This window comes from Perna viridis, chromosome 8 (genome assembly GCF_037379345.1).
Source record: "Perna viridis isolate PV_CMFRI_1.1 ecotype Kerala chromosome 8, ASM3737934v1, whole genome shotgun sequence".
Classification (NCBI taxonomy): domain Eukaryota; kingdom Metazoa; phylum Mollusca; class Bivalvia; order Mytilida; family Mytilidae; genus Perna; species Perna viridis.
In genome coordinates, this window is record NC_142452.1 from 40,842,485 (window position 1) to 40,857,348 (window position 14,864).

Here is a 14,864-nt window from a genome sequence, read left to right on the forward strand (position 1 = left end):
TAAAAGTTTTTTTTCATCAACATCAGTATTACTGACACACTGAAATACTTCCTTTATTTACTACTTTAGAATAATGTTCTTTACCAATCAGAATATAACACTATCTAAGTTCAATGTCAAAGTAAAGCAGACGCTCTTGTGTGATGATGACAGATAAATTTTCGTTTATCTTTATATATGTTTAAATTTGCATATGGCGAATCATATCCTTCGGAGATTATTAAGAACGGAGCATGGTTTTGAGTTAATAAATGAAAATGCATAACAGGTAAGCGATTATAAATGTATTGTATTGTATATTATTGTAGTGCATTGTTTACTAGGTCATCATTTAATGGGGCATTACACATTACGGAATCCCCTCTAATCCAGTCAATTTATCGACTTCTACATAATTTAGAGATTTTTTTACTAATTTTACTTACAAGTGGTATTGAAAGAACGAAACTTACCAAATATGTCTTGTATTCTTGATTGATATTTTGTTTTACGGATGAAAACATGTGATTGTCAATCTTCTATTTACGGATATGATGTCAGCGCAGATATACCGGATGCGCAAATTTCGGGGAAAACACTGTATTTCTATTTCATAAATAATATATCTAGTTTTATTTTCAGAGGGATTCTTCAAGATTTAAGAAATTGATAAACACTACGAAGATTCAACTTTACAATATCATTTTTTATCATTTTTGAAGATTAATATATAAATATGTTTTTTGTATTTGCATTATAAGAACTTTGTAAACCCTTCATCGTTTATTCTATATCACACCCCTAGACCTATATCGCATGCCCTATATTGCACCCCTAGACCTATATCGCATGCCCTATATTGCACCCCTAGACCTATATCGTATGCCCTATATTGCACCCCTAGACCTATATCGCATGCCCTATATTGCACCCCTATATTGAACAATTTGAATGAATGATATAATGAACATGATATGTCCAAATCAAACCGAGGCTCCTATATTACACCGATGGGCACCTATGGCATGTAATACAGATGCTGACTCGATATTCAGTATGTAATCTGCCGTTATTTGTTTATATATTGTAACATTTTGTCATGTAATGCAAACAATCGAATAATTAAATTTAACGGTATTGCAAGAATGAATAAACACTTTTGATCGGTGCTTTACAATAGTTTGGAAATGACAAAACCTATAATAAAATATTCATAGGGCACCAAGTTTTAAGTCTTGATCAAAATGTTATTGCATAATGTTTAACAATGATAGGTAGATTTTGAAAAAAATATATCAAATGTAATCAAAAGAGTTCTTACATTCAGTTCGAACTTAGTTAATACGAAGCATACGAAACTATCATGATAATGGAACGGGGGACGTTCATTTCAACATTTGTACTTCTGATTGTTGGAGAATTTTATGTTGGCACAGAAGCTAATAGTAATAAGAAACTGCAAGTGTTTTTGGAGAAGAGTAATGTGCAATTAACAAGGTCGAAGTCAGCATCAATTGGTAATATGTCTAGAATTGCGTGTGCAGGGAAATGTTCAGAACTTGGAGATGGATGCTGCAAAGCAACTTACATTGACTACACAAAGGAATGTCGGATTGGGCTGAATGGATGCTGTAATATACCCGTGGAAAATGTGCCGGGGACATACATTTTACAAGCCAAACCACCACTTCAGATAGGTGAGCATACTGTCCAAAGATATAAGAAGATAATTATGAAGAAAGAGGGATATTGAATATCTTAGAAGAAAGTTGTAAATAGAGGATAATATTAGTAATGATAACTAATTTTAATTCAATGAGCATTTGCTCAAAACTAAAATGAAATTTTTCTTGCAATAAATATTTTTCTATTGTTGTACGAAAAAGTAAAAAAAAAAAAACAAAGAACTTGCTAATTTAATGTTAATCAAACTAAATTCAGTCGTTAACATTTTTCTTTTGCATGATTGCATGTTACTGAATATAAATTACTTCGTAAATATTAACTTTTCACCATGTTAAGGTTGAATATTTTTTTAACCATAATAAATATCAAAATAGATTTACAAATAAAAAGACCACTTATAAACTTAAAAATGTGAATTACTTGTTTTTTTAAGGAATCTTACAAACTTCTTTGACTGTTTCAAATGGTCTAAATGAAGGTACTTGGAAAAATACAGAATTTTGTCACCAAGGCCACTATGCCATTGGCTATAAAATTATGGTAAGCATGTACAATCGAATATTTTTGAAATTTCAATTTTGTTGCGAATAAAATGCCTTAAACCATATAACTAATTCAATTATGATAGATGGGTAAGTACCAGACGACAAAGCTGTCTTATGATAGACCTTTTAAGATTAACCCGGAACTATCTATTTAAATACGGGAAGCTTCTTCCGATGTTCACCTTTTTCCATGAATAAGATTGAATAAGCTGGTGACTTATAAGATTGCATTCCTATTAACGAAACACATAGTATAAAAGTATGAATGTTGAATATTTGTATGGGCTATTCTTCTCAGCATAAAAAAACATGAAACATTTGGCTTTCTGTCGGTTTCAGACGGTTTTTTTTAGAATCAATCTTTTTTAAACAATTCGTAACCCCAAATTGCACTGCCTGATTTTAAAACGTTACGTTGTATGACGGAATGGACGCCGCCTTTAAACAAGGCAAACACATGGGCTGTTGATTTGACATTCCCTGGTAACTGAATATTTGCTATCTCTGAAATTTATTGAAACCTGTCTAAACAAAACCCTTTGAAATTGAGACATTTGATTGATAAATGGAAGATTTTTCTGTTTCCACAACTTCATCATATTAGAACCAAACTTTATTCTATACCTCTCACTCTACTACACTCCCTTTATAAAACAAGTCTTGACACTCCTGTTTCTGACCCCACTTCATCAGTATGCAGACTTGTTGCCATCATTTTGGATATTGGTTTCCACAGACTCTTTAAACCAGTTTGTGTGAAAAGTCAAGATGAGGAAAAACGATCATTTCTTCCACTACCGTTTGTCAACAAAGGTATAGATGCAATTAATTTGGCTTACATCCTCCATCACAAAAACGTTACTAACAAATTCCCCATATTTCAAAGACAAATCCATACCAATTATTTCATATTCCTATACTTCACCCATCGCATCCAAAATTTTCAATTATAAAAGGCTATTGCAGAACCTCGAGATCAAGGACTTCAAGACTAAAACACCTGAATGTTTTTGCAAAACCTCTCCATTCAAATATGGTCCTTCTGGTCACGTCGTTACGGGAGATTTAACCATTATCGAAAACAAATCTCTGCGTAATATCCTTTCTAAAGGTCCCAAGTACCGTGAACCAAGCTCCATAAATTGGAATTATAACTTTAAAGTTCTTATGGATGCCGTCAAGGACTATGCAAGAAAATGGATAAAACGAGAACAAGAAGACATTGATTCTCTGTCAGAGTGGTTGAAGGCCGTGAGGTGTTTAATTTTGAAACGAATGAAAGTTTTAAGTAGGTCAATGAATGCCAAGGCTACACCAGTTTTCAAAGACCCCGATGTAGCAAAAACATTGTCTACTATACATGACAAATATGTTGTCGTACCAGCAGACAAAGCCCAAAACAACATTGTTTTTGTCTGCAAAACGTTTTATATCCAATGTTTATTATCAGAGGTTGACGTAGAAAATAATAGCAGTGATAAGACCTACACTGCTACCACTCTTTCCAAAGAAGAGATTGTGAAAAATCATAAATCTGTGCTATTCTCTTTTGGTCTCTCTACCAAGGACGATGATTGTGATTTACCGTCTATGTACTGGATTCCTAAACTTCACAAGAATCCATACAAACAACGTTTCATAGCTGGATCTGCAAAATGTACCACCAAACCTCTTTCAAAATTTTAACTTCTATACTCACAACTGCCAAAGAGGGTCTACAGTCCTACCACAACACTTGTTACTCCCGTAGTGGTATTAATTCAATGTGGATCCTGAAAAATTCAAAAGATCTTTTGGAGACAATCAGTTCAAGACTATTATCTGAATATGATAGCATTAAAACCTATGATTTTTCAACACTGTATACTTCTATTCCCCATATACTCAGTTAAAATCCCGACTTAAAAACATTATACATCGTTGTTTTTCCAAAAAAGATGGTACACCTAGATACAAATATATAGTTCTTGGTAGAGATTCCTCATACTTTGTAAGAAATAATTCCAAATCATCTTCCAAATATACAGAGGAAGATGTTTACAAAATGCTGGAATTTTTAATCGACAACATATTTGTCCAGTGTGGTGGACGTATTTTTCAACAAACGGTCGGCATTCCAATGGGAACAAATTGTGCTCCTTTACTAGCTGACCTATTCCTTCACTCTTATGAGGCTGACTTTATAGCTGATCTGATCAGAAAAAAAAGAATATTGTTTGGCTAGATCCTTCAATCTCAGTTTATGATAGATATATAGATGACGTGTTATCTTTAAACAATCCTAATTTCGGGGATTTGATACATTGCATCTACCTAAAAGAACTTGAGATAAAAGATACTACAGATACTGTGAAGTCAGCCTTATATCTTGACCTACACTTAGAAGTCGATTGTAAAGAGGAAAACTATTGACCAAACTTTACGACAAACACGATGACTTTTCATTCAGAATTGTCAACTTTCCTTTCATCTGTGGCAACATCCCTTCGGCTCCTGCGTATGGAGTGTTCATATCACAACTCATATGTTATGCCAGAACTTGCCGAAACTACGCAGACGTTTTGTATCGCGCTAGAACTCTAACAAATAGGCTTCTGGAACAGGGTTATGTTGCTACAAGATTGAAGTCATCACTACAGAAGTTTTATGGTCGTCATCGTGAACTCGTGGATCGTCATGGTGTATCCATCAGCACCATGAAAACTGATTTATTCTTTGTTTTAACTAGGATTTGGATGTTACCAAGACCCCACCACGGTTGTATAGCAAGAAGTCTCCATTCAAGATAAAAAAAAGTAATTCATTATTCTTTCTAATTGGATTTTTAAGCGTATCACAAAAAATTGCAATTCACTTTTGTTCATATTTTACTTCATAATTTTTAGGTTGAGAACAAAAACAGTATAGATTACACCGGAGCCAATGGCATCGAGATAACTTGTGGGTCAAAGGCTGGATTTGAATGCGACGATACAGCCACTTCTGGCATTGCTCCATTTGCAAATTTTGAACGACGTATTAGTTGTCCGAAGAATACTTTCATGGTCTCATTTAGCATTCTGGGCGAGAAATACCAGGTACAATTTATTATTACACCAAAATGTTTTTTTTTTTTTTTTTTGTTTGTATAATTCTAGCAAAAAAGAAGCTAATTGATGACATATTTTCAGTAACAGTGCAATGATATTCATTACCTATTATAATTCTAGTTTGGTTTAATTTTTTTTCAGTTATTCCCACTATCAGTAATATCACTCGTACAATATTGCCACTTCCAGGTTTATTTGAAAGAATGTCGACACTCTTAGTCGATGTGAAAGTGACTTAGAAAAATTGGATATATAATCTTGCTCCAATGATGAAATTTATTTAAATGAAATAAAAGCCAAAATAACTGATATTTTTAAATAAATTGTATTTTCTGGGAATTAGTTTTATTAAGTTTTATATGAAGTTAAAAAAAAATAAATGCAAATTAAACACCTTTAAAACACGTATTAAAATAAAGAAATTGAGACCCAAATGTACAGCTTTGCGGCCGTCGGGGGTGAAAGTTACTAAAAGTGAAGACTGACACAGAAATACTGTTAACTCTGACTACAAAAACAAAGTGTGCGTCAGAATTGTTTGTATTATTTCGAAAATCAAAGCATAACTTTAAATGGTTTCTATCGGATCTGAATTCATGTATGACTTAATTATAAGAGTATTGTTATTTGTCGTAATCTTGACTTAAGGAGGTAGAACTAGGGTAAGGGAAATAATTCTTGAAATCGGTGATATGTTTGTATCATATTCAATTTCACGAAAGCCAATGGAGCTTTAATTTGAAACAGAATGAAATAAATTCAAGTTACTTTGATGCTTACATGAGATTGATGTAAAGTGCTAATACAAGCGTTCCAATATTTGACACGAGTTGTGTCCCTTACCCAAGGTCTAAAGACAAAAACACGTATTTGAAATACCCTCAATGTCGGTGGTGCACACTTGAACAGGTTATTTGGTGAGCACCATGTGCTCGGTATTGATTATATTTCTTCGTAGACCGAATAAAAATATAACAGTTATTCTTCAAATCTACACTTCTTGGCACGACCTCTTCAGTATGTATATCATTTTGAAATTTACGTTTGTTGTGACTAAATGAGTTAAATATATTATTGGCAGTTATACACAACATTAATTGTATGGCTTAAGAGTTTACGTAAGCTAAGATAAAACTTGAAAGGGAAAAATTACCAAAAAAAAAATATACATTACTTTTAAAATTCAAAATCAGGCGGATAGAAAAATATTGTTCTGAGCAGTTACTAGAAACTATGTGGGAGCCATTAAAGGCTTGAAGAAAACAGAAAAAAACTACCTCTTTTTTTATGAAATATCCAGAATATCTTGAGGATGTATTACCGCAGCTCATTTCAAGTACTACTTACAATAACATGCGTAATAGGACAAACTTAACTATTCCTTTGACTATATTGTCTATTTTTGTAAGAATTCATCTGACCAGAAACAATAAAGTTAAACAGCTATTTCGGATACATATGTAAGAGAGCCCCCTCTTGTCGAACTATTTAAGGTAGATGTATGACTCACATTTTTTCCGATCTGTGAAGACACAAGAGGCTCCCAGGAGCTTGAATCGTTCACCTGGGTAATTGTTTTGCCTTTTAAGGGCAATAACTATAACAAGGGGTCAGACAATTTTGACTCCGTTTGATTCATTGGACACATTTGTAAGCCTTATAATAAAGTTTATTTCAGCAAAGGAAAGCAATTGGCTAAATATAACAGGTTTGGAGATGTATGCAAAAATATGCTGTCTGACCCCATTGTTCTATTTTTAGAAACGGCGGCCATGTTTTTTTTTTTCAGCGATTAAAAATCTGTCATTTCGTTAAGGATACCCTATAAAGCAAAAATGTCAACTTTCATTTAATTCTGTAGAGCAGTTTCTGAAGAGAAGATTTTTTACAGTAATAACATCATAAACAGACAAAAAATCCAAAAAGGGCAATAACTCCAACATGGGTCAATAATTGTCACCAAAATGTGACCACAGATAGTTCATGTTGAATAATTTTACCCCATGTCAGCTTTTGGTTAAACCTAACCGTTTTGGAGATATAAGCAAAACTCCGCTGTCCAATCCCGAGATGATGAACAAAACTTTTCATCCAACCGTTACATCTGAAATAAAAATATTTAGATATATATAAGTCATATATCAACAAGGAAACAGTCCATCGATCCATTTCAAAACTGATTTCCGACTCCCAAATATAACATATACTAAAACAAATAGCATTGCCCTTAAATATGACCTTTCCACAAAGGAAAAAATGTATTACTAATGTTGGGTTGTGTAGTTCTGTCAAATGCTTAAGGAAATGCCGAACTTTTTTTTTCTGATTTAGGACTAGCAAGACCTGGATATTTCAACTGACATCTTGACTTTTTGGCGATATCAAATATTTTTTTTAGTTAATTGTGCATGTTATTTAATAAATAATGCACGTGATACACAATAAGTTTATTTTTAAGTGTGTACACCGGCAAATATTTTTTACGTGAAATTCATGTTAATCGAGCTTTGCATGAAATGTACGTGAACTGCACATTAAATTGACATGATTTTCTCATGCAATTCACTTTCACGAATTGCATGTGAACAATTCACCCGAATTTCATGTGAACTCATGCACAAAATTAATTTGCTCAATTCAGGTGGAAATCATATAAAATTTGTGTGAAATGATTTTGCCTGTGTACCACAGGCGTTGAGGTTATTTCTTTAGACCAAAAGAATATAAAAGTCATTCCTTATAATTCAATTTTAGTGTCAATTCAGCGAGTAAATCATAAGGTTATAGTCACGTTACCAAATTTGGTCTATGAGATGATTGACAAAATTGTAACCCATTCAAAAGCGTGTTACTTCTGAAATTAAATGTATCATGCATTAAGGGGGACGGATTTCTACGCTTGATAACTTATGTCTGGCCCCATTGTTATTGCTTTAATATGTTTACGTTATACCAAAATACGTTGTTCGTTGTTTGTTTATTTGTAGAATTAAGAATGAAGCTGAAATAATAACATGACCTCTAGAATCAAATTCTATATTTGATAGGGATTTTTTAAAGATGATTCCGGTCCAAACTGGTTTAAATTCAAGTGTCGCAATCTTCAAACATCGAATGACATAAGTATTATTGAGGCACCAAAGTCCGACATTACGCACTTACGAGGAGAGTATGGAGAATGGAGTAATAGTTGTCCTGTCGGAAAAGCTATCTGTGGAATACAGACCAGGATATTAGCTAACCAAGGACCTGGAGATGACACGGCTCTGACTGACACAAAGTTTTTCTGTTGTTACTAAAAGCATTTGTTGTCACATAAAAATATAGCATATGTAAACCATAAAGGATGATTTGATCCATTGGTTTTTCTACACCATGGACCAATTCATCATGAATTTTACATGGATTAATACTTAAGTTAATTTCAATTGGATCTCTGAGAGTAAGTAGAGTTAAATAGTGAAATAAAATTTAAGAATCCTTCCTTAATAAATATTTTACTAGGGCACCGAGATGACTTTTAACTTTTTTTTTTGAGTGGAATAGAAAGAAATAACTATGCAATGATTTATAAGGATTTAAATAATAGTAGCAGTTTATACATTTTTATATAAGAGTTATTTTTTCGAGACAAGTAGCTTTTGTTGAAGACGAAAATTATGAATTTCAAAACGATTTTAGATTCGTTTGTGGTGCATAAAAATTCTTAGGATACACGTTACATTTTCTTTTGAAAAAGTGACCACAGTAATAGAAAAGTTTTAGAGGATATTAAGGAAACAAATACTATCTTATAACACATATATAAGAAACGCATTTTTTTGCACGGTTGCGTGCCATGATAGGACATATTTTCAGTCATAGTGCAGTACTTTGACTTAAGCAAAGGTTCAATGCCGCAACTATAATTAATAATGAATATTTTCAGCTTGTACTCTATGACTACTTATATAAATAACTATGAATACAAAAACAAAAAACAAAACGTTTGTTTGAAAGAATAAAGAAAACTTTTGGATGATTGAATTCATTTGTTTTAATTTCATGTTTGGTTCCAAGTCTTTTTCTCTAATGATACATGTAACAATGAATACATTCTTTAGAGAATTGAGTTTTGTTATATAATGATATTTTAAGGATGCTTTGAAAGTATTTGTATTTATGGACACCAATAGTCGTGACTGGGGGGACGCATTTTCCATTTTCTTAGATTTTTGAATTCGTTGATTTGGCACTGAAACGGAATTTTTTATTTTCTTATTTATGTGGGAACCGAATTTCGTGGTTTGTCGAAATCAAGAATCCACGAAAAAGGGTAACAAGCGAATAATAATACCATCACAATATTACATAAAAGGCGTTTGTTTACATGTATATGTCACATATTTTTGTTATTCTTATGATTCACATTATGTCCGTTATGGATACGTATTTGTGATATTGGAGAAAAACTGTCCAAACTTTCAATCAGATACAATATTAACAAAAACACATTTTGTAGGTAAAAATCAAAACTAATGAAAAGTTAGACATCTTTTCCTGTTTCACGCTTTAGTTATGAATTTGAACGTGAAATATGAAGCGGAAATGACCTACAATATGAAGTCAACAAATTAATAAATATAAGTAAATGTAAATATTGAAAACGTGACAGCTCAGAAAATAATGCACTTATAATATGAACTCAGCGAAACAACAAACAGGACAAATATGAGACGTCAGGTGTTCCCAGAGCAGAAAGTAGATTACGCTTTGAAAGCGGCAAATGCAGTTGATTCATTTAAAAAACTTGTTTAAGTCCCTTTTTCTAGTTCTATTAGAAAGTTATTATAAATGTAGAAATTCTCTGTTTTTACGAGAAAAAAAAAAAACACTCACATTTTACCCAATAATAATATTTCATTTACATGAGCACATGTGTAGCAAAACCATTCCTGAAAAATATACAAATATAAATACGAAAATATCTCACATATAAAAATTTAGATTTCTGTGCACGACTCCCTTTAAGAACAACATAAGAAACAAAGCAAAGGTTTATTAACATGAAATAAAAAAAAAATAATAAAAATCCAGCACATGTCAGTTTTCAACGTGCGATATAAATAGTTTATTCTCAAATTTGGTTAAGATAATTCAAATACTTTTAAACAATAAATCTATACTCGACGTCACATACAGCATATTTTCGATTTGAAGATGTGTTTTTTAAATTGTCGAGACTTACCGCTAGAGTTGTCTCTCTTTTATTTAATCTGTTAATAGATAGTTCGCATATATTTTTATTTAAATTTTAGCATATCTTATTGATGCGACGCCGAGTATAGATAACTTTTCAATGGTGGAAACCGGGTGAGACAAGTCTGGATATTAGGCTTCCCAGGGAACTGTGGATCACCTCAGTACAATCGACGCAGTGGGTGCTATATTCAAAATATCCAAGCATTTACACATTAAAAAAGATTTACAGATAATGCTCAGATGCAAATTTTGAGCTGCTTGTTCTAAGCAATATAGTTTATATAATGTTCTTTGTATTCTGTGCCCTTCATGCACGCCCTGCCGCACTTTTTATTAGAATACCAATGAAGTTTTAATTATAAATTACACACCTCAATACGCCGGCATATGTATGAATTGTAGGTTTTTTGTGTTTTGTTTTTGTTTTGTTTTTGTTTGTTTGTTTTTGTTTGTTTTTGTTTGTTTATTTATTTGGGTTTTTTTTGCATTTATAAAGATCCATTTTAATTTGAACTTTTGTTATTTCGTTAAAATAAACACAAATTTTCAAATGTCGACTTTTTGTTATGCTTTTATCCTAAGCAGGTATTATTTTTAACCATAACTTAATGTTTTGATTTCGTATAAACTAATATTTATTTCAGTTACTCGTGCAATACATGAAGGACTGGAACAGATAGGCATTTAAGTAGCACTCCATATAAAAAATCATGCCAAATGTGATCCATGGTTGGAAAGCCTACATATTTTTATTTTTGGTATTTTGTTTAAAATGTTATAGTGAACGGAAATTTACATGTGGTTTTTCATATAATCCTTGTTCTTAAGAGATAAAAAATATAGAATGTACTGTGGAATTCGAAATGAAGGGGGATAACGCTGTAAATTGCATTAGAATACAGATGAAACTGTTGGATTTCCAATGTGAATTATCTTGAAAGAGCAGACATACTGGAATGAATAATTATACATTTCATCATATTGACCTATAGCGCAACTTAATAAAAAAAAACAAAAACAAAACAAAAAACAAAACAAAAGATCTATAGTGTCTTTTTCGGGGGCGTATCACATTTATCAGAATTTACATGATTCTCACAAAGACTGCTACTTAGTTATCCGATATAATTGTTTGTCAAAATGGTTCTTCTAGAGGACGTCATCTCTGTAGGAAAGATTGTTTTTAAATTGTGTAAAATTTATTTCTTCTTAAATCACTTTATATAATTATAAATAAGTTTACAAACATGTATATGCTGTATATGTTTATTACATTTGGTAGGGAAGTACACTGCTAAAAAACAGAGAACTGACACTTCAGTAGTAGATCTACGTATAATTAACACAGGCTTATAATATAATGAATTCGCCAGAATTGTCTTCTTACAACAAAATTAAATGTGGGTTAGGTTTATTAGTTTTGTCAATCATTGTCTCTCATTGGCAAAAGTATATACGTTATAGGAAAGAGCAAATCTGAAGAGAATGTGAAAGTTAACACGATACAAAACACTAAAGATATCATTCACACAATTTGTTTTGCATTGCAATCCATCGATTTTGACCACTTGCTGAGCATAACTGCGTTCACAATTATTTTTATTATTGTAATGTTCTCATATTTGGGAGGTTCAACTTTGTTTACGAGTAAGATTGTTCGTTTGTTTGTAAAAAAAATAAAATACATTCATTGATTGATGCTAAATATGTTTAATGCATAATCTGTTACTAAAGCATATCACCGAAAACAATGACGGCAAAAAACACCATTTCTCATTATACACTATAATTGCATGCATGTAAAGAAAACATGTATGTGAAATTGTAACACAATCAAATTTATTTTGATTAATTAAAAACCCCATCAACTTTGAACTTTTAATAACTACATTCGTCAGTGATCATCGAAAACCCCGCCAATTTTAAAATATTCTAACCCGCTTTTGATTAATAACTGCATTCGTCACTGAATATATAAATCTTTCCTTTTTCATTGGCCGTTTCCGTGTAAAATCTTTTCCTCAGAAATCATTGTTCAAAGTCATACTATTTACTAATGTTAAGAAAAATATCTATAAAATGTGCGCAAAATATAAGAGAATGCCATCTATACAAAGTGGCAAACAGCCCACAACGAAATGTTATTTCTTACGTAACAAAACTGGTTAATAAAGGGGCTATAGAAAGTTTGTTTTTATCGGATAGCTGTATTGGGACCCGACATTGCCTCAATCAAATACAGCAACATGTATCATTGGCCAAATAGGAACGTCCCGGACACAATACATGAATATAATGGAAGCACTCATTCAATAACCATATGGTATTTTAATTTGTTCGTTCGTACGATACGATTATAATAACATCAATTAATTATTTTTTACTAATCAGCAGAAACATATATGTACTCATTCTAGTTCATTATGTTTTTTTTCGTTAGTTTAAATTTCATTGAAAATGCGTTTAATCGATTGTAATCGTTTTCTCGTGCAAATTTAGATATATTCCTGTGATTGTTGGTCTTTTTCCATCATTTTATTTCTCATTTTATTAAAAGTAAAGAATGCCATTCACGCATGAAATGTATTTATTTCCTTTGTTTGTTTGTTTGGTGTTTTGTTAGCAATAAAATGTCGCATAGAGGTCAGAATATTCCCGTGGATGTTTCTAGAAAACATTCTAGGACGATTACCCTACCGGTGCACCAGTCCATGCTCCGAGTTTTTACTGGAGTCTGAGTTGCTCATTTTTTTCGTTACTTTGTATGTATTATTTTGATTATTGTATGTTCTTTGTTGTGTTTTTTCCATGTCGGCGTTTTATTGTATATCTTTTTGTCTTTGTGTATCGTGTAAATTATTGTCAATCTTCCTGCCAGTCCGTTTGGTATTCCGTCTGAGCAGAAATTATGCCACGGAATATTTTGGTCACACCTTTTCTTGTTGACTCTGGACATAAGCTACGAAACAGTCAAAATTGTATGGGAATGAGTATGCTCAGACTTTTCAATCTCAACTAAATATATATCTTGTTCAAAATATGTAAATATACGTTTCGATAACTATATGTATATATTTGTCCTAGGAAACGCGGCGAGACGGCACAGAAGGGCCCTTTTAGGTCTTTGCGTCTATTACGTCCCAAATGGGGCCCTTTTTTATTTATCATTTCCTGGGTTTTCACTTTACTGATAGCCAGAAAAAAAAACACATCAATATTCATTATGTTGTAGTTAATAATGTGTAGTACATTTATTGTATTGGATCTTTGATTTATCAGTACCTCAGTTCTTTGACTTGGTTAGAAGCTTGAGCTACCGATTTCTATTTTATTAGTAATGCTGATGATATGCTACCCTAGTTGAATTATTCGGATAGTCCAAGTTTTTGGTGGAGTCCGAGTTGCTCATTTACTTTTGTTACTTTGTATGTATGATTTTAGTTATTTTGTGTTCTTTGTTGTGTATGTCTGTTTTCCATGTCTGGTCTTTGATTACCGATATAACCTTGGTTCCCTTGATTACTCTTTAAACAATAGTGTAGTAATATTTATTACCTATCACAATTCTAGTTTTATACAATATTCTCATCAAGAGTTCTCACTTTTCAAGCAAGAGTATTATGCGATACGTTTATTTGTTCGTCGTCGTATCACAAGATGAAGTTTAAGACTGGAAAGTAGTCGACGAAACTAAAATGTTTACATAGAATAAGAACTTGTGTCTGAAAAAAACATAAATGTTCACTTATTGTACGAGATTGAAGTCATCACAACAACAGTTTTATGGTCGTCATCATGAACACGTGGATCGTTACATTGTATTCATTTGCACCATGAGAACCGCTTTTTTCAACGTGTCATATTTTCCCTTTCCTCTTTCGTCTAACCCGATCTTTCATGAGCAAATGGGCAGAGGGTTCTGGAAATGCAGACGACGCTTATTCTACCGGTGCAAGCGTCCATACTCCAGATTTAAACTGAGGCCGAGTTGCTCATTTATTTTTGCTGATTTGTACGCATTGTTTTGGCATTTTATGTCCCTTGATGAGTGTGTGTGTGTGTGTGTGTGTGTGTGTGTGTGTGTGTGTGTGTGTTTGTTTTCCTCGTCTGGCCTTTGTCCCTGGATAACGTTATTTTGTTTTCCGCTGGAATCTTAGTCTCTCGTTTACTCTTTCATTCAAAAATAGATAGTAAATTTAAGTAAGTGCATTTATGGGTGTTTATACGTGTAGATTTTTTATTGTTCCTTATACAAAACAAACATGGAACGGATGCTATAGTTCACTTTGATTGACGTGTTGTAATGGACATTGAAAAAGAACAC

At 32.4% G+C, this 14,864-nt stretch overlaps 1 protein-coding gene across 1 annotated transcript; it reads left to right on the forward strand.

Moving 5' to 3' along the window:
- The first annotated feature begins 1,311 nt into the window (after nucleotides 1–1,311).
- LOC148610515 (vitelline membrane outer layer protein 1 homolog) lies at nucleotides 1,312–9,251 on the forward strand. The gene is made up of 4 exons (XM_088541310.1): nucleotides 1,312–1,676; nucleotides 2,099–2,205; nucleotides 5,096–5,287; nucleotides 8,347–9,251. The coding sequence occupies exons 1-4, from the start codon at nucleotides 1,343–1,345 to the stop codon at nucleotides 8,596–8,598; spliced, it is 885 nt and encodes a 294-aa protein (XP_088397436.1). The 5' UTR covers nucleotides 1,312–1,342; the 3' UTR covers nucleotides 8,599–9,251.
- Nucleotides 9,252–14,864: the final 5,613 nt, after the last annotated feature.

Bases quoted from the DNA above. Each gene is read 5' to 3' on its own strand.
- LOC148610515 (XM_088541310.1), top strand. From the start codon at position 1,343: ATGATAATGGAACGGGGGACGTTCATTTCAACATTTGTACTTCTGATT. The intron at 1,677-2,098 runs GTGAGCATACTG...TGTTTTTTTAAG, and splicing joins CAAACCACCACTTCAGATAG to GAATCTTACAAACTTCTTTG. The intron at 2,206-5,095 runs GTAAGCATGTAC...CATAATTTTTAG, and splicing joins CCATTGGCTATAAAATTATG to GTTGAGAACAAAAACAGTAT.